The sequence below is a fragment of the Chiloscyllium punctatum genome, chromosome 45 (genome assembly GCF_047496795.1).
Source record: "Chiloscyllium punctatum isolate Juve2018m chromosome 45, sChiPun1.3, whole genome shotgun sequence".
Lineage (NCBI taxonomy): Eukaryota > Metazoa > Chordata > Chondrichthyes > Orectolobiformes > Hemiscylliidae > Chiloscyllium > Chiloscyllium punctatum.
The window spans coordinates 57034173-57054535 of NC_092783.1; the positions used below are offsets into that span (position 1 = coordinate 57034173).

Sequence of the window (20363 nt, forward strand, 5' to 3'; positions counted from 1 at the left end):
TCTATTTGCACTGCAGGGATTCTATTACTCTCTTTCCTACAGCCTGCCCAGAGACACCCTCACGCTCTCCACTTCTATTCCTGACAGGAGAAACTCAGCAGGTCTGGCAGCATCATCCCCACCCCCTTTCACCTATTTTACTCTATGTTACTTTCTCTCCGCCCCCACCCCCACCCTCCTCTCATTTATCTCTCCACTCTGCAGGCACCCTGCCTGTATTCCTGATGAAGAGCTTTTGCCCGAAACGTTGATTTTCCTGCTCCTTGGATGCTGCCAGTCCATGGGCCAAATGGCCTGTTTCCACATTGTAGGGATTCTAAAGTTTGCAGTTGAGCTTGAACGGAGAACCATACTAGACTCAGGATGTTGACTCTGTTTTCTCTCCACAGATTCTGGATTAGTGGTGCTGAAAGAGCACAGCAGGTCAGGCAGTATCCAAGTAGCTTCGAAATCGACGTTTCGGGCAAAAGCCCTTCATCAGGAATGAAGGGCTCTCCCCTTCAGTGTTCTCCCTAAATTCCATTAAACCTTTGATACCAGATCAGCACAAACCTTGGAGAAATGCATCTGTGATTTCTGTAGTTTTCCCTTGATTTCGGGTCATTCTGTAGCAAGTACATGACGGAAAATCAATCCCTCCTCCATAAATATTTTAGCCTTGTGTTAAATTTCAAAGATGTCAAACTACAGCCTAGTGTTTGCTACAAATGCCAAATAACCAGCATCACCTGGAGACACATTAGCATCAGATAATACAGAGGAGGCCTTTCAGCTCCTTGTGCCTGTGTCAGCTGTTTGACTGATCTGCCTATTCAATCCGACCATCCTCGCTCCCTCCCCAGAGTCCTGCAGGTTTTCCCCTTCCCCATATGCGCACAACTGTCTTTCCATGTTTACTATTAGAATCTGTTTCCACGAGCTTTCCAACAGTATACCCCAAATCATAACAATTTGCTGCCTTCACAAAAGCCTCCCCCTCTTGCTCTTTTCCGTATTCACTAAGCCATGGTCCATTTTCAAGCCACTGTTTTGATGCGGAGATTCATCAAAAGGTTTACCAAAACGTTCCTGCTCCTGGGACAGCAGTGAGCTGTGTCAAAGGAGCTGGAAAGCTACAAACACAATGCCGACAGATTGAGAATTGATGTGTTTTGTTTCTCTGTTACAGACTGGGTTGCTGCTCAAAGCGTGAAAGGGGATTTCGGACCAGTATTTGAAGAGCAGCCAAAAAACACCCTGTACCCTGAAGGTTCAACAGAAGGGAAGGTGACATTGAACTGCCACGTCCGAGCCAACCCACATCCGAAATACAGGTAGTACTCACTCAAGGAGTCGTAGCCCTGAACCAGGGCTGTTTGAGCAAAGCTGTTAGTTTGCAAATATTGTTCTTACCTGTTGAGATTGCTTACATGGGAAATAATTTCATTTATAAGATAGTGTGGTTCCATATTATAGGAACTGGCAGAAGCCATTCAGCCCCTCAAACCTTTCCCATCAGTGAATGAGTGTTGGCTGATTTACACCTTCAACCTATTGATTTGCCTTGGCTCTATTTCTTTTATACCCTTGTCAAGCAAAACAAGTTTTTTATTTAGTTACTCGTGGGGACATGGGCATCATTGGCTCGGCCAGTATTTACTGCCCGTCCCTAACTGCGCTTTGAAATGATCGTGGTGAGCTGCCTTCTTAAACCGTTGCAGTCCACCTGCTGTAGGTAGATCCACAATGCTGTTAGGAAAGGAGTTCCATCATTGTGACCCAGTGACAGTGAAAGATCAGTGATTATATTTCCAAGTCATTATGCTGAGTGGCTTGGAAGGGGACTTGCAAGGGATGGTGTTCCTGTGTATCTACTGCCCTTGTCCTTCTAGATGGAAGTGGTCATGGATTTGGAAGATGCAGTCTAAGGATCATTGGTGCATCTATCTTGTAGCTAGTAGCAGCTTGTAGATAGTACACACTGCTGCTACTGAGCACCAGTGGTGGAGGGATTGAATACAGCAGACATGGTTCCTCTCAAATGGGGGCTACTTTGTCCTGGATGGTATTGAGCTTTTTGAGCGTTCTTGGAGTTGCACCCATCCAGGCAAGTGGGGAGTATTCCATCACACTCCTGACTTGTACCTTGTAGATGGTGGACAAGCTTTGAGGAGTCAGGAGATGAGTTACTTGACACAGTATTAATTTCCCTACAGCATGGAAACAGGTCCTTCGGCTCAACAAGTCCACACCGACCCTCTGAAGTGTTACCCCACCCAGACCATTCCCCTACCCTTTGTTTACCCCTAACTAATGCACCTAACACTATGGGCTATTTCGCATGGCCAATTCACCTGACCTGCACATCTTTTGGATTGTGGGAGGAAACTCACGCAGACATGGGAAGAATGTGCAAAGCAAGTTTTGAGAAGATTTGTAACTCTGGTTAAGGTTCTGAATGTAGGTTTGCTTGCTGGGCTGGAAGGTCAGACATTCCAAACATTCCGTCACCCTACTAGGTAACATCTTCAGTGGGCCTCCAGACGAAGCACTGCTGATAACTCCTGCTTTCTATTTAAATGTTTGGGCTTCTTTGCGTTGGTGGTGTCATTTCCTGTGGTGATGTCATTTTCTGTGGTGGAGTCATTAACTGTACTTTTTCTCAGGGGGTGGTAGATGGGGTCTAACTTGATGTGTTTGTTGATAGAGTTCCGGTTGGAATGCCATGCTTCTAGGAATTCTCATGTGTCTCTGTTTGGCTTGTCCTAGGATGGATGTGTTGTCCCAGTCGAAGTGGTGTCCTTCGTTATCTATGTAAGAGGGTCATAACCCTCTCCTCCTCTGTAATAGGGACATTTTGCAAGATGTCACCATCTATTTCCCTACAGTCTATATCTTCCATATCCTTTTCCACAGTAAATACTGTTGCAAAATATTCATTTAGTATCTCCCCCATTTTCTGTGGCTCCACACAAAGGCCGCCTTGATGATCTTTGAGGGGCCCTATTCTCTCCCTAGTTACCCTTTTGTCCTGAATATATTTGTAAAATCTCTTTGGATTCTCCTTAATTCTATTTGCCAAAGCTATCTCATGTCCCCTTTTTGCCCTCCTGATTTCCCTCTTAAGTATACTCCCACTTCCTTTATACTCTTCTAAGGATTCACTCGATCCATCCTCCAACCTGATTTTGTAACCATTGTGTTTATATGGTGAATCTGGTTGAGTTTCTGGTTGTTGTTAATACTGTAGGTTCCAATGATGGTAACACCATTGAAATGTCAAGGGGTGGTGATTAGATAGTTTCATTTTAATTGTCATAGTTTAAATTATTACATAATTGTTAACACAACATTTTAGTTCGATGGTACCATAATCTCTGAAACATCGCAAAGTCTTTATAGTCTCACCATTGAGCAAAATTAGACACTCAGCCACATTGTCAGGGTGTCCAAGTTTAATATCCCCAGTGTGAATGCATACTGCCATTCACTCCCATTCATTCTCGGAGCCTGCACTCCCACATACTGATCATTGCCATTTTACACTCACGTTCACTGATCCTCTGCTAAAACTCTCAGGTTGACTCCTCCAGGCCGACCCTTGCCGGGTAACCAAGCGGTGAATCTGTGGGTGCAGGCATGGTATCATCTGTACCTCACACGGCATTCGCTTCATGACGGTTCAGCGGAAGTGTAGGCGGGCCAAGCGCATATTGACCCAATACAAGTGAACAATTAGTGCCATCACTCAGAATCAGCAGAATGAGGGAGAGGTCTGTAGCATGACGGACTAATCTTGTTATGGGGAAGCCCGTCATGATAGTGGCAAGCAATCTGAACCCCAGGGTCATACTTTGAGGGCACGGTTTTGATTCCCATCATGGCAAGTGGTAAAACTCAATTTAATAAAATTTGGAGGTAAAAGCTACTATGTGATCATCTATAAATTGTCAGAACCAACTGTGCCAGGCTATGGTAGGCTGTGAACCAGGTGCAGGATTAGCGTAGTTTGGTGTTTATTGGTTGGTATAGACATGATGGGCCAAAGGGCCTCTCTCAATGCTGTATGACTTTATAAACTGTGTCTGGTTCACTATGCACTTCAGAAAATCTGCCACCTCCACCCAAACTGGCCTACAAGTAACTCCACAGCAATGTGAATGACTCTGAATTGCCCACTGGGCAATTAAGGGCGGGCAATAAATTCTGGCGGAACCAGCAATGCCAACATCCTGCTTTCGGGATCTCCCTGCAACCATTGGAAGTCCTCCTCCAACACTTTACCTCTCAGTCATGTCCAACGTGCCTCCCTGCACGCATCCCGCCCCCACCCCAACTGTCTCACAAACTGTCAACCCTGCCCCTAACGGAACCTCAGATCCCTGAGTTTGGGACCATCTATTGTCCTTCACTGTGACTCCCACCACCCCCCCCCCTCCACCCCCCACCCATTTCTTCACTGAAGATGGCTCTTTCCTGGGAACTGATGGGAATTCTTCTGTCTAACGAGAGAGCTGTCACCCGACAAGTTAAAGAGGTTGAGTGGAACCACGCTCCCAGCTGAAATTCACCCTGCCGTGCGGGAAGCCCATCCTCCACATAACTCCCAATCCCTTACTCGTCTCCTTCCCATTGTATCTGAGTTCTATTTCCATTCATTCCCTTTCTGTAGATTCACTGTCCATTACAACTAGAGAGAATCTTATTGTAACCTCTGCTTGTCTCCATTACAATGGATGTGCACCAACCCAGATCCACCCAAGTACTGGAACATGTCTGATGGGATCTGTGGCTGTACTTACAAAGAGCTTTGCTGGCTTTGCCTGGCCAGCAATAGTCTCGCTGCTACAAAGCTACTGAATGGGCACCTTTCTGCAGTCAGACGCTATCCAACTGCATTTGTGTCTCTGCTTTGCAGAATCTTTGTAAACCGAGATCAATTCCTGACTTACTTTTGTCCGTCAATGTGTTATATCTCCATCAAGAGCTTTCTGAAATGGGAAGTAATTTCATCCACTAGAATCCTACATAATGGGATGAATTGGAATGCATTTAACCAATTCATACGTGAAATACCACCATTACATTGGAATAGGTTTAGCTTCATGAAACTCCATGGATAGAGTTCTTTGTAATTTTGTAATAATTGAATAAAATGTATAAGATTTTTTGTAGACTATCTCTTGTTCATTGTAACAATAATTCCAGTGATTGAGTTTGATTGTGTCCTGGCAGCTGGAAGGTAAATGGCACCAATATTAACATTGAAAGAGACAGCCGTTACAGTCTGATTGGAGGGAATCTCGTGATCAGTAACCCAACACGGTCCAAAGACCCTGGATCCTATCAATGTCTGGCAACAAACTCAATTGGGACCGTCATAAGCAGAGAGGCTTTCCTTCGCTTTGGCTGTGAGTTTTTTGGTGTTCAGTAACTTATCACAGGAAGCTCTGTGCCTTCAGGTGTGCGCGCAGGTGTGGGTGTGGGTGTGTGAATTGAGGCTGTGTGTGTGTCAGCATGGATGTGTGGGTGTGTATGGCTGTGTGTGTGTGAGTGTCTTTATGTGATTGTGTATGTGTGTGGGTGTGCGTGTATATGTGACTGAATATGTGTGTGGGTGGGTGTGTATGTGTGGGGGGAGGGGGCATGTGTGTGTGTGTGTGGGAGTGTATTAATGTGTGCAGGGGTGTGTATGTATGTGTGTGTGGGGTGTGTGTGTGTGACTGCGTGTGTGGGTGTGTGTGTGTATGTGACTGCGTGTGGGGGGTTGTGTGTATGTGTGTGGGTGCATATGTGACTCTGTGTGTGTGTGGGGGGGGGGGGGTGGGGGGTGGTGTATATATGTATGCATTAGCTCCTCAGACAGAAGATGATTCTTCTTCATGTCGTGGATCCACATGACGAGTCGGTTTAACATGCGGGAGCCTGTTGCCCTGTAGCTAACTGACCCCACTGCCTCCTCCCACCCCATCCCAGTTCCTGTAAACTCTCCTGCTCTGAGTGTCTGCTGTTAGAATACTAGAAAGAATTACAGCGTGATAATCAGCCTGGCTAGTCAGGTTATGACAATTTCATGGCCATCAAGTCCTGAGGTGGAATCCAAACTCGAGTTTCTGGCCCAGAGACAGAGAATTGCCACTGAACCACAAGAGTTCCCCGCCTCCCCGTTATAACAGACGTGGGTGTAAGAAGCAATAACGATTACTGCTCTCTGATTAAAACCAAGTGAGCAGCAGGTGAAAATAAGCATCCATACCCTTATGTGGCCCCTGGTGATTCCTGGGTTGGACTGTGCTGTTGGCTCAGTTACCATGGTCAAAGTGATAGACAACGGCTTCACAGTCTGTGATTGACTGGCTGGGACACGCTGCTCTCGTCTGGATTGTGTGGGATTAGGACAATTCTGCTCAAGGAGACACACACCCACCCTGGGCCTACAAACCCTTGTAGTTGTTACATGAGTCTGGCATCCAACAGAAACATAACGGAAGGTTAGATGGTTTATTTTGTCAAAGTGCTTATTTAGTAATTGTTAAGTATTGGGTTTGCAGTTATAATGATAAGCAGACATTTTTCTCAATTCAGATTACTATGAATGCTGGCTGTTCTGGTGGGTCAAAATCCCACTTTCTGCTGAGTCAGAAAGCACTGCCATCAATTGAGACAGTGTTCTCTCAGGGCCAGGTCCTTAGCTAAGACTTCAATTTCTTCTCCATTAACTTCCACCATTTTCCCGTTAACTGATCTTTCAAATATCTACAAGATCCATTGAGGTCCTTAGCAATGATCACAGATAGAAATATTTACTAAATAGCAATATACTTTTTGGAAGCAATTACACAACTCTCCTTGCAAATAGTAAACTAAAATGATTGTCGAATAGGAGACAGGATCTTCGTGTTCTGCCTCATGCTACCCATAACAGTCTGCTGGTGTTCAAGCTGCCTTGTGTTTCTGCCATAGAGCTTACAATCTGCTCTTTTGTTCTCTGTTCAACTCACACACACCCCCACATCTATACACCCTCACACACACCCTCACCCACACATCCTCACACACCCTCACGCATACACCCTCACACACACACACCCTCACCTACACACTCTCACCTACACACCCTCACACAGACACCCTCACACACCCCCTCACAAACACACCCTCACCTACACACCCTCACACGCACCCCGTCACGCCTACACTCTCGCCTATACACCCTCACACACACCCTCTTACACCCTCACACACATACCCTCACACACACACCCTCACCTACACACACTCACCTACACATCCTCACCTACACACCCTCACGCACACACTCTCACCTATACACCCTCACACACACCCTCATACACCCTCACACACATACCCTCACACACTCTCACACACACCCTCACACACACACCCTCACCTACACACACTCACCTACACATCCTCACACACACACCCTCACACATACACTCTCACCTATACACCTTCACACACACCCTTACACACACTCTCACCTACACACTCTCACCTACACACCCTCACACACACTCTTACCTACACACCCTCACACACACACACCCTCACCTAGACACTCTCACCTATACACCCTCACACACACACCCTCACACACACCCTTCCACACACCCTCACCTACACACTCTCATCTACACATTCTCACACACACACCCTCACCTACACACTCTCACACACACACCCTCACATACACACACCCTCACACACACACACCCTCACACACACACATCCTCAACTGCTCCCTCTCTCAGACACACACACCCTCACCTACACACCCTCATACACACACCTTCACCTACACATCCTCACTTACTCCCTCTCTCAGACGCTCACACCCTCAACTACGCACCCTCAAACAAACATACTTTCACCTACACACCCTCACCTATATATCCTCACACACCCTCGCCTTCACACACACTCACACACACACACACCTACACACCCTCACACACACACACACACCCTCACCAAAACACCCTCATCTACTCCCTCACTCGATACACACCCCTTCACGTACACACCCTCACCTACACACCCTCTCTCAGGCAAACACACCCTCACTTACTCCCTCCCTCAGACACCTTCAACTACGCACCCTCAGACAAACACACCCTCACCTACACACCCTTACACACCCTCACCTACACATCCTCACACACATACCCTAGCCAAAACACCCTTACACGCCCTCACCTACACACCCTCACACACACACCCTCACCTACACTTAGACACACATACCCTCATCTACTTACTGTCAGACAAACACACCCTCACACATACACCCTTACCTTCACACCCTCACCTACTCCCTCGCTCAGATGCGCACACTTTTGCCTACTCCCCTTCAAGCACACTCCTACACCTTTTCCGTCTCTCAGACACACAAGCCCTCACCTACACATCCTCAGACACACATGCCCTCACCTACACATCCTCACACACACCTACACCTACTCCCTCTCTCAGACACACAAGCCCTCACCTACACATGCTCACACACATCCACACCTACTCCCTCTCTCAGACACACACGCCCTCACCTACACATACTCACACACACCCACACCTACTCCCTCTCTCAGACACACACGCCCTCACCTACACATCCTCACACACACCTACACCTACTCCCTCTCTCAGACACACACGCCCTCACCTACACATCCTCACACACACCTACACCTACTCCCTCTCTCAGACACACAAGCCCTCACCTACACATCCTCAGACACACAAGCCCTCACCTACACATCCTCACACACACCTACACCTACTCCCTCTCTCAGACACACATGCCCTCACCTACACATGCTCACACACATTCACACCTACTCCCTCTCTCAGACACACACGCCCTCACCTACACATACTCACACACACCCACACCTACTCCCTCTCTCAGACACACACGCCCTCACCTACACATCCTCACACACACCCACACCTACTCCCTCTCTCAGACACACATGCCCTCACCTACACATCCTCACACACACCCACACCTACTCCCTCTCTCAGACACACAAGCCCTCACCTACACATCCTCAGACACACAAGCCCTCACCTACACATCCTCACACACACCTACACCTACTCCCTCTCTCAGACACACATGCCCTCACCTACACATGCTCACACACATTCACACCTACTCCCTCTCTCAGACACACACGCCCTCACCTACACATACTCACACACACCCACACCTACTCCCTCTCTCAGACACACACGCCCTCACCTACACATCCTCACACACACCCACACCTACTCCCTCTCTCAGACACACACGCCCTCACCTACACATCGTCAAACACACCCACACCTACTCCCTCTCTCAGACACACACGCCCTCACCTCCACATACTCACACACACCCACACCTACTCCCTCTCTCAGACACACACGCCCTCACCTACACATCGTCAAACACACCCACACCTACTCCCTCTCTCAGACACACAAGCCCTCACCTACACATACTCACACACACCCACACCTACTCCCTCTCTCAGACACACACGCCCTCACCTACACATCGTCAAACACACCCACACCTACTCCCTCTCTCAGACACACACGCCCTCACCTACACATCGTCAAACACACCCACAGCTACTCCCTCTCTCAGACACACAAGCCCTCACCTACACATACTCACACATACCCACACCTACTCCCTCTCTCAGACACACACGCCCTCACCTACACATCGTCAAACACACCCACACCTACTCCCTCTCTCAGACACACACGCCCTCACCTACACATTCTCACACACACCCACACCTACTGCCTCTCTCAGACACACATGCCCTCACCTACACATCCTCACACACATCCACACCTACTCCCTCTCTCAGACACACACGCCATCACCTACACATCCTCACACACATCCACACCTACTCCCTCTCTCAGACACACACGCCCTCACCTACACATACTCACACACACCCACACCTACTCCCTCTCTCAGACACACATGCCCTCACCTACACATCCTCACACACACCTACACCTACTCCCTCTCTCAGACACACACGCCCTCACCTACACATTCTCACACACACCCACACCTACTGCCTCTCTCAGACACACATGCCCTCACCTACACATCCTCACACACATCCACACCTACTCCCTCTCTCAGACACACATGCCCTCACCTACACATCCTCACACACATCCACACCTACTCCCTCTCTCAGACACACACGCCATCACCTACACATCCTCACACACATCCACACCTACTCCCTCTCTCAGACACACACGCCCTCACCTACACATACTCACACACACCCACACCTACTCCCTCTCTCAGACACACATGCCCTCACCTACACATCCTCACACACACCTACACCTACTCCCTCTCTCAGACACACACGCCCTCACCTACACATCGTCAAACACACCCACACCTACTCCCTCTCTCAGACACACAAGCCCTCACCTACACATACTCACACACACCCACACCTACTCCCTCTCTCAGACACACACGCCCTCACCTACACATCGTCAAACACACCCACACCTACTCCCTCTCTCAGACACACACGCCCTCACCTCCACATACTCACACACACCCACACCTACTCCCTCTCTCAGACACACACGCCCTCACCTACACATCGTCAAACACACCCACACCTACTCCCTCTCTCAGACACACAAGCCCTCACCTACACATACTCACACACACCCACACCTACTCCCTCTCTCAGACACACACGCCCTCACCTACACATCGTCAAACACACCCACACCTACTCCCTCTCTCAGACACACACGCCCTCACCTACACATCGTCAAACACACCCACACCTACTCCCTCTCTCAGACACACAAGCCCTCACCTACACATACTCACACATACCCACACCTACTCCCTCTCTCAGACACACACGCCCTCACCTACACATCGTCAAACACACCCACACCTACTCCCTCTCTCAGACACACACGCCCTCACCTACACATTCTCACACACACCCACACCTACTGCCTCTCTCAGACACACATGCCCTCACCTACACATCCTCACACACATCCACACCTACTCCCTCTCTCAGACACACATGCCCTCACCTACACATCCTCACACACATCCACACCTACTCCCTCTCTCAGACACACACGCCATCACCTACACATCCTCACACACATCCACACCTACTCCCTCTCTCAGACACACACGCCCTCACCTACACATACTCACACACACCCACACCTACTCCCTCTCTCAGACACACATGCCCTCACCTACACATCCTCACACACACCTACACCTACTCCCTCTCTCAGACACACACGCCCTCACCTACACATCCTCACACACACCCACACCTACTGCCTCTCTCAGACACACATGCCCTCACCTACACATCCTCACACACACCCACACCTACTCCCTCTCTCAGACACACAAGCCCTCACCTGCACATCCTCACACACACCCACACCTACTCCCTCTCTCAGAAACAAACACACACACCCACCTCCCTCTTTTGGGGATAGTATGACCAGGTGTCTAAAGTCACTAGGTAAAAACAATGACTGCAGATGCTGGAAACCAATATCTAGATTAGAATGGTGCTGGAAAAGCACAGCAGATCAGGCAGCATCCGAGGAGCAGGAAAATCGATGTTTCGGGCAAAAGCGCTTCATCAGGAATAGAGGCAGGGTGCCTACAGAGTGGAGAGATAAAAGATTTGGGGGGTGGGGGTGGGGAAGGTAGCATAGAGTACAATAGGTGAATAGGGGTGGGGATGGAGGTGATAGGTCAGGGAAGAGGGTGGAGTGGATAGGTGGAATGGAAGATAGGCAGTTAGGACAGGTCATGGGGATAGTGCTGAGCTGGAAGTTTGGAACTGGGGTGAGGTGGGGAAAGGGGAAATGAGGAAACTGGTGAAATCCACATTGATGCCCTGGGGTTGGAGTGTTCCGAGGCGGAAGATGAGGCATTCTTCCTCCAGGCGTCGGGTGGGGGAGCAGCAGTGGAGGAGGCCCAGCACTTGCATATCCTTGGCAGAATGGGAGAGGGAGTCTGAAGTCACTGCCCAGTGACAGACATTTCCATTGGCTTTGGGTGTCCACCCAAGTGGCCATCAACCAGGAGGGACATGGAGAGCAGGATGAACCATCAAGCTTCATATTGGTCACAGTTGCATGATAAGAAAATGCTGCTGTGATGGCAGTGACATGGTTGAGTTACTTTCTTATCCTCAGCAATCCTTCAGTAAACTATTCTATTAACCTAAATCCTTCTCTGATTAACAGATCTTTCACAGTTTTCAACAGAAGAGAGGGAACAGGTGAAGGTGAATGAAGGGACGGGATTGATGCTTCCTTGCAACGCACCCCCCCATTATCCAGGTAAGCACTTTGTTCCTTTGCATTTTCATCGAACGTTCAGCAGATGTGTGTAAGGTGATCAAAACTGGGAACGTAGGAATACAGCAGTAGGTCGGTCAATCATTCAATCTGTTACACCATTCAATATAATAATGACATCTTCTTCAATGCCCTTCTACCACATTAACACCAAATAGCTTGAAATCCCTGGGGTTTCAAAATTTATTAATCTCTACTTTAAACATTTTCAGTGACTGAGATCCTTCTGTGGTAGCGAACTCTAAAGGTCACACAACTGCACTGAGTGAAGCTATTTTTCCTCAACTTAGTCCTAAATGATATTCCCCTTATCTTGAAATTGTGTGCCCTGGTTCTGAACATGCGGGTTTGTCGAGGATTTGAACATGCTAATACACCGAATTCCCATAAGTAAGAGATGTGCCTCTAGGTAGCGAAATCCTTACCTCCTCAATGTTCCCTCCGTTCTTCAATCTACAGCCTCTAAGAGAAAGGGCAAGGTTAACTTTGGAGCATCATTCATTACCAGAGGACTACAGCCAACCAAGTATTTTTGAAGTTACTGTGATAACGAAGGAAACACGAGCTAAAGTGTGGTGCTGGAAAAGCACAGCTGGTGAGGCAGCAGCCGGGGGACAGGAAATATGGCAATTTTTTTATCCAACTGGCCCCTCACTGAACAATAAAATCATTTCCTTCACGATGTCAGGAGAGGAATAAGTACTGACAAGGAAACTGAATAGACCTCTCCATTTCTTCGTCAAGATAATGTCATAGAATTGTTTACACCTGCTCATGAGGAGAGATTGAGTACGTTGGGCCATATTCATCAGAGTTTAGAAGAATGAAAGGCAACATTGTTGAACATATAAGATTCTCAGGGGATCTTAACAGGGTAGATGGAGAAAGATGGTTTCCCCTTACGGGACAATCTAGAATCAGAGGGCATAATCTCAGAGTAAGACAGAAATAAGGACACTCTTCTTCCAGAGGGTTCTGAGTCTGTAGGGCTGTCAGGGTTGAGTCATTAAGTATAATCAGGTCTGAAAAAGGGTTTTAATCAGTAGGGATTCAATGGTTATGGGGAAAAGGCAGGAAAGTAGACTGGAGGATGAGCTTACCCTCAAAATGTTGACTCTCCTGCTCCTCGGATGCTGTCTGACTGGCCGTACTTTTCCAGCACCACCCTCTTCGACTCTAGAGGGTTATCAAAGTCAGAAAGTGTGGCACTGGAAAAGCACAGCAGGTCGGGCAGCATCTGAGGAGCAGGAGAGTCAACATTTCGGCATTCTTGATGAAGGGCTTATGCCTGAAAGGTCGATTCTCCTCCCCTCTCACTTAAATAAGGTGCCCCCAGCCTTGAAATCCCCATCCTAACAAAAAGGCATCTCCCACTAGCTCTATCTATACCTCTCATGATTTTATAAAACTCCTAACCTCCAGTGAAACAGTCCCAGCCTTTCCTTATCTCCAGGGCTAAAGGGATAAAAGGGGAAGGGGAAAAAGCGGGAACAGGGTACTGGGTTGATTGATCAGCCATGATCGCATTAAATGGTGTAGCAGGCTTGAAGGGCCGAAGGGCCTACTCTGGCACCTAATTTCTATGTAAGAAAGGAGAGTCAGCTCATTATGACCTCTCACTTCGTTGTCCTTGTAAATTGTTTCCACACCTCTTTTGCCACTCAGTGGTTCCAGTATATTTCAGTGATCATAGTCTCATCCCTTCCAGTAGCAATTTCATGGTTTCCTTAGTACTAATAGGATTTATTTGTCAGAGACCTTTTATATTTTTAACTATTGAATATCCTGCCTTTGTACTTCCTCATGGAGAATTAAAGGGAGATTTCATTGAGCGGTGTAAAATCAGGAAGGATTTTGAAAGTGGGTTTGAGAAACTGTTACCATTATTAGGAATGTCACAGAGCAAGACTGGAGAACCATTTTTACGCCACCAGTGACTAGGACCGAGAGAGCACTGCCTGACAGCTGATCGAATAGGAACTTACAACAAAAATGAATTAGATAAATATTTGATAAGGATGAGGAATCTAATTGGAGAGCTATGGGAGAAAGATCAGTGCGGTGTTTACTTGATACTATTATTATTGTGTCACCTTTACTGGTAAGGGGAAGGGGAAAGGGAAGGGGAAGGGGAAGGGGAAAGGGAAGGGGAAGGGAAGGGGAAAGGGAAGGATAAGAGAAGGGGAAAGGGAAGGGAAGGGGGAAGGGGGAAGGGGAAAGGGAAGAGGAAGGGAAGGGAAAGGGATGGGAAGGGGGAAGGGGAAAGGGAAAGGAAGGGGAAAGGAAAGGGAAGGGGAAAGGGATGGGGAAGGGGAAGGAAAGAGGAAAGGGAAGGGAAGAGTAAGGAAAGGGGAAGGGGAAGGGGCAGGGTAAGGGTAAGGGAAAGGGGAAGGGGAAGGGGCAGGGTAAGGGAAGGGGAAGGGAAAGGGGAAGGGTATGGAGAAGGGGCAGGGGAAGGGTAAGGGAGGGGGAAGGGGAAAGGGTAGCGGAAGGGGAAGAGTATGGGGAAGGAGAAGGGTATGGGGAAAGGGAAAGGTATGGGAAGGGGAAAGGGTAGGGGAAGGGGAAGGGTATGGGGAAGGAGAAGGGTATGGGGAAGGGGAAAGGTATGGGGAAGGGGAAAGGGTAGGGGAAGGGTATGGGGAAGCGGCAGGGTAAGGGGAAGGGAAGTGGAAGGTGAAGGGGAAGGGAAGGGGAAGGGAAAGGGAAGGGGAAGGGGAAGGGAAGGGTAAAGGGAAGGGGAAAGGGTAGGGGAAGGGGAAGGGAAATGGAAGGGTAAGGGGAAGGGTAAGGGGAAGGGGAATGGAAGGGGAAGGGGAAGGTGAAAGGGTAGGGGAAGGGGAATGGAAGGGGAAGGGGAAAGGGTAGGGGAAGGGGAATGGAAGGATAAGGAAAGGGGAAGGGAAGGGGAAAAGATGGGAAGGACGGGGAAAGGGGAGAGTAAGGAAAGGGGAAGGGAAGGGGAAGGGGAGGGGGAAAGGGAATGAGAATGGAAGGGTAAGGGAAAGGGGAAGGGGAAAGGGAATGGAAGGGTAAGGGAAAGGGGAAGGGAAGGGGAATGGGAAGGGGAAGGGGAAAGGGTAGGGGAAGGGGAAAGGGTAGGGCAAGGGAAATGGAAGGATAAGGGGAAGGGGAAAGGGAAAGAGAAGAGTAAGGAAAGGGGAAAGGGAAGGGAAGGGTGAAGGGAAGGGGAAGGGAAGGGGAATGGGAAGGGAAGGGGAAGGGGAAGTGTATGGGTTATTTGAGATAGCTCATGGCCACCAATTCTCCTTTGCCTTTGCTTTGTCTTAGGAGTAAAAGTGATAAAGATCGAGGATACATTAACGCAGAGTATCTACAGAAGATGCACTGTTCTTAGATAGCACAGAATTGTTATAGTCCAGAAGGACGCCATTCAGCCCGTCATACTGCAATGGTTCTATTGACTCTTGTCAATCCCCTGCTTTCCCCCATATCCTTGCACACCATTTCTATTCAAGTAATAATCAAATCCCCTACTGAGTGCCTCAATTGAAATTGCTTCCACCAAGATAGCTCATCGCATGATAGCAATCAGGACAACTATTTTGGGGTCAGCCATAATTACTCAGACCTTAAGGAGCTGGTATAGATCCATCCACTCCCTCCAAAAGCAAGAATAAATGTCCTTGTCTCCACCCACAGAGCATGTATGGCATAAGTAAAACAGGTGGAGCCAATGTAACATGAAGATCAACCCCTTCAGAGCCATTAGCAGCAGAGAAGGTACCAGTTGGCCATTGTATGCAGCGGTGATTCTCAGGAATTTAACATTTTACTCCAACTTCATTTTGATTCAGTGGTTCCTATTCAAATGATTACTCTCTGGTCATCTGCCCAAAATGCTGACAGATGGATTGATTTATCTTTTCTCTTCGTATTTGTTTGCATCACAGCTCCAACATATCGCTGGTTCATCAACGAAATCCCGAACTTCATAACGCCAGATGATCGTCACTTCATCTCGCAAGTGACAGGGAATCTCTACATCGCCAAAGCGAAGACTTCCGATACTGGGATCTACTCCTGCTATCTCACCAGTCACATTGACTACGCCACAACAAGTGTCTTCAGCAAGGCTATTCCCCTGACTGTGCTGTTTGTTGGTCAGTCCCTTTTTATCTTCATTAAAGTTCCCTTGTGGAACAGTGGGCACAGGCTGAGGTTCGGATAAGCTGAGTTAAATGTAGAAATACAACCAGGATCATTAGGCAAGGGTAATGAAATAACACCACCATTGGTAACTTGTCACCAATTCCTACAGTGTGGAAGTGGCCACTCAGCCCATCGAGTTACACTGTCCCTCCAAAGAGCATTCCACCCAGACCCACCCCCTTCCCATTCTTTGTAACCCTGCATTTTCCATGGCTAGCATACACATCCCTGAACACTATAGGCAATTAGCATGGCCAATCCACCTAACCTGCACATCTTTGGAGGAAACCAGCACACCCAGAGGAAACTCACGCAGAAAGGGGGGAGAACGTGCAAACTCCACACATTCGCCTGAGGCTGGAATCGAACCCGGGTCACTGACACTGTGAGGCAACACTGCTAACCACTGAGCCACTCTTATTTATGTAATTATCTGCATCCCTTCCAAACATTGTAACTGTGCCCATATCACCACTTACACAGGAAGTTCATTTCACACACGGACTACTCCCTGGGTGAAAAGTTTGTACCCCATATCTCTTTTAAATCTCTCTCCTCACACAGACAGTCGCCCGAGGCTGGAATCGAACCTGGGACCCTGGTGCGTAGGGAATCTAATCTAATCTAATCTAAATCTGAACATGGGCCTTTTAGTCTTGAAATCCCTCATCCTATCTCAACCTAGTCTCTGGTATATTTCTGATTTTGGTCACCCCTGCCATTGGTGTCCATGACTCCAACTTCTGATAGGCTCTGGAATTCCTTCTTCGCCTCTGTATTTTCCATTCTTCGTTGAGGGCATACCTACAAACCTGTCTCTGTGACCTCTAGTGGGGCAGGTTCTGTAGGTACTACCTCTCCTGCAGTACTGTGTGCAGTTCTGTTTGGCACATTACAGGAAGGACGGAGTTGCTCTGGAGAGAGTGCAGAGAAGGTTTACTGGAACATTGCCAGGGCTGGAGAACTGTAGCTACGAAGAGAGATTAGAGAGTTTGAGGTCATTTTCCTTGGAATGGAGAAGGCTGAGGGGTGAAATGACGGAAGTGTATAACATTGTGAGGGGTGGGGATAGAGTAACCAGGAGGAACCTGTTTCCTTTGGCAGGGAGTTCAAAAACCAGGGGTCATGGGTTCAAGGTAAGAGGCTGAAGAACCAGAGGGGACGTGAGGAAAAACCTTTCATACAGGGGGTGGAGTGGGGGGGAGGTGGGGTGGTGGCGGTGGGGCTTAAATTCACTGCCTGAGTTGCTGGTAGAGGCAGGAACCCTAAACTCTTCCAAAAAGTACATGGAACTGCACCTGAAGTGCTGAAAGCTGCAGGGCAATGAGGCGTGTGTCGGAAAATGGGATTAGAATGGGCAGCTGGATCAGCATGGACAATATGGGCCAAATGGCCTCCTTCTGTGCTGTAACATTTCCATGGTTCTATAGATTCAACCTTTGGGTTACAACACCCTGTGGGACAATTCATTACGTTAAAGGTGCTGTATAAATGTGAGTTGTTGTTGTTGGCCATTAGGTGCAGTTCTTAAAAGGGACTCAGCAATTTAGGGGTGGCACGGTGGCACAGTGGTTAGCACTGCTGCCTCACAGCGCCAGAGACCCGGGTTCAATTCCAGCCTCAGGCGACTGACTGTGTGGAGTTTGCACGTTCTCCCCGTGTCTGCGTGGGTTTCCTCCAGGTGCTCCGGTTTCCTCCCACAATCCAAAGATGTGCAGATCAGGTGAATTGGCTGTGCTAAATTGCCCATAGTGTTAGGTAAGGGGTAAATGTCGGGGTATGGGTGGGTTGCGTTTCGGCGGGGCGGTGTGGACTTGTTGGGCCGAAGGGCCTGTTTCCACACTGTAATCTAATCTAATCTAAAACCATCAGCAGAAAGGAACAAGCAAAACAATCCTGCATTGATCAGTGATGTTGCCCAATGAAACAAATGGGAATTCTCAAAAAGAAATCGGACGTCAATAAGTGCACTGGTGCACCAATAATACACTCCATCTGTTTTGTTTCTTTGGCCATTTCATTCAAAAACTAAGAGAGGGAAGTTCTTTATTTGCAAAGAGCGTTGCGAGATGTATGGGAACAGGGTGGCTTTTACCTCGGGGAGTTTATGACCTGAACACCCCAGTGAAAATCCTAATCTTTGTTAATTATAATCATGGGCTGCAGGATGTGGCTATTCATAAGAAAATCTTCACAACCTGTTCACAAACAAGTGTTCGTCAATGCCCAGCGACAGTTACCACGGTTACAACTGTGGCAGATTCTTTATTCCTCCGCATGCCAGATAGCGATCACAATTACAATAAATTGAAATTTTAAGCAGCATCTGCCCAAATGAAATTAATTATTCACTCATTTTAAAATCAAATATTTTCCAAAGCTGACATGTGCATTTGGTAACATCTGCATTTCTGAATATATTTTAATAGATCATTATCTGAATCTCCCAGATCATTAATTTGTATAATTAAGCAACAAATCTAAATATGTAACAATGTTTGGTTCTGCAAATGTGATTTGATAGACTGTAAGTGATATATCAAAATATCTACACAGTTTAGTATTTTCTGAACCTGCAGGCTTTGATGTATTTGACACAGAAATATTGATAAAATCCATGCACCTGCAAATGATTATTACATTTTAAGGACAATTCTGTACCTCTTCTGCAATTCTCTCAAACTGCCCATTCTGTGCAGTACAGAGCACTGTGGACTCCAGAGTTGCTCCATGAGAGGGAGGTTCTTAGTGGGAACGCCAAATCACATAACTGCCCATGTTTAGCTATTACACACCTCAAATAATGCATGCTACTCAAAAGCAACCAGCAAGTAATATGATGTATAGCAGTGCACAAATTAAATCAAGAACAAAGACACAGATAGATGTGACACACTCACTCAGTTCTTTTCATTGAGGCATAGACTATTTTCTAAATGGGGAAAGGCGTCAGAAATCTAAAGCAGGACGTGGGAATCCGAGCTCAGGATTCTCTCAGGCTTAACAAGCACTTTTAGCTGGCAGTTAGGAAGGCAAAAGCAATGTCAGCATTCATTTCAAGAATACGAGAGCTGGGATGTCCTGCTGAGGCTGTATAAGGCTCAGGTAGATGACGTTTGGAATATTGTGAGCAGTTTTGGGTCCCATATCTAAGGAAGGATGTGTAGGCATTGGTGGGGATCCAGAACAGGTTTACAAGAGTAATCCCGAGGATGAAGGGCTTGTCATATGAGGAGCGCTTGAGGACTTTGGGTCTGTACTCAATCGAGTTTAGAAAGGATGAGGGGGGGATCTGATTGAAACCACGAGAATACTGAGAGGCCTGGATAGAGTGGATGTGGAGGAGAGATGAGGACCCACCGACAAAGCCTCAAAGTGAAGGGATGACTCTTTAGAACTAAGATGAGGAGGGATTGCTTCAGCCAGAAGGAGGTTAATCTGCGGAACTCATTGCCAGAGAGGGCTCTGGAGGCCAAGTCATTCAATGTATTTAAGACACAGATAGATAGGGTTCTTGATTAGTGAGGGGATCACGGGTTAAGGGGAGAATCCTGGTGAGGTGTCCACCAACACTCAAGAAGCTCAAAACTATCCAGTCCAAAGCCTGTGTATCTTCAACTCCCAGCTCTGCTGGCATTTGATCTATTGTGGTCATGTCCATTAGTCCTATCTGAGATACTTTGAGTGGAAAATTAGTTTAATTACTGCTACTAAGTGGCATGGTGGTTCAGTGGTTAACACTCATACCTCATAGCATCAGGGACCCAGGTTCAATTCCAGCC

The 20363-nt window shown here is 47.7% G+C and overlaps 1 protein-coding gene across 2 annotated transcripts in view; it reads left to right on the plus strand.

Moving 5' to 3' along the window:
* The window catches only part of cntn2 (contactin 2), a 226217-nt gene that overhangs the window by 107811 nt on the left and 98043 nt on the right, over positions 1 to 20363 (plus strand). For both annotated transcript variants that reach the window (XM_072563850.1, XM_072563849.1), the window contains 4 exons: positions 1169 to 1313; positions 5215 to 5390; positions 12295 to 12390; positions 16323 to 16532. In XM_072563850.1, the coding sequence (XP_072419951.1) occupies positions 1169 to 1313; positions 5215 to 5390; positions 12295 to 12390; positions 16323 to 16532 (627 nt within the window). The remainder of the gene's footprint in view (positions 1 to 1168; positions 1314 to 5214; positions 5391 to 12294; positions 12391 to 16322; positions 16533 to 20363) is intronic.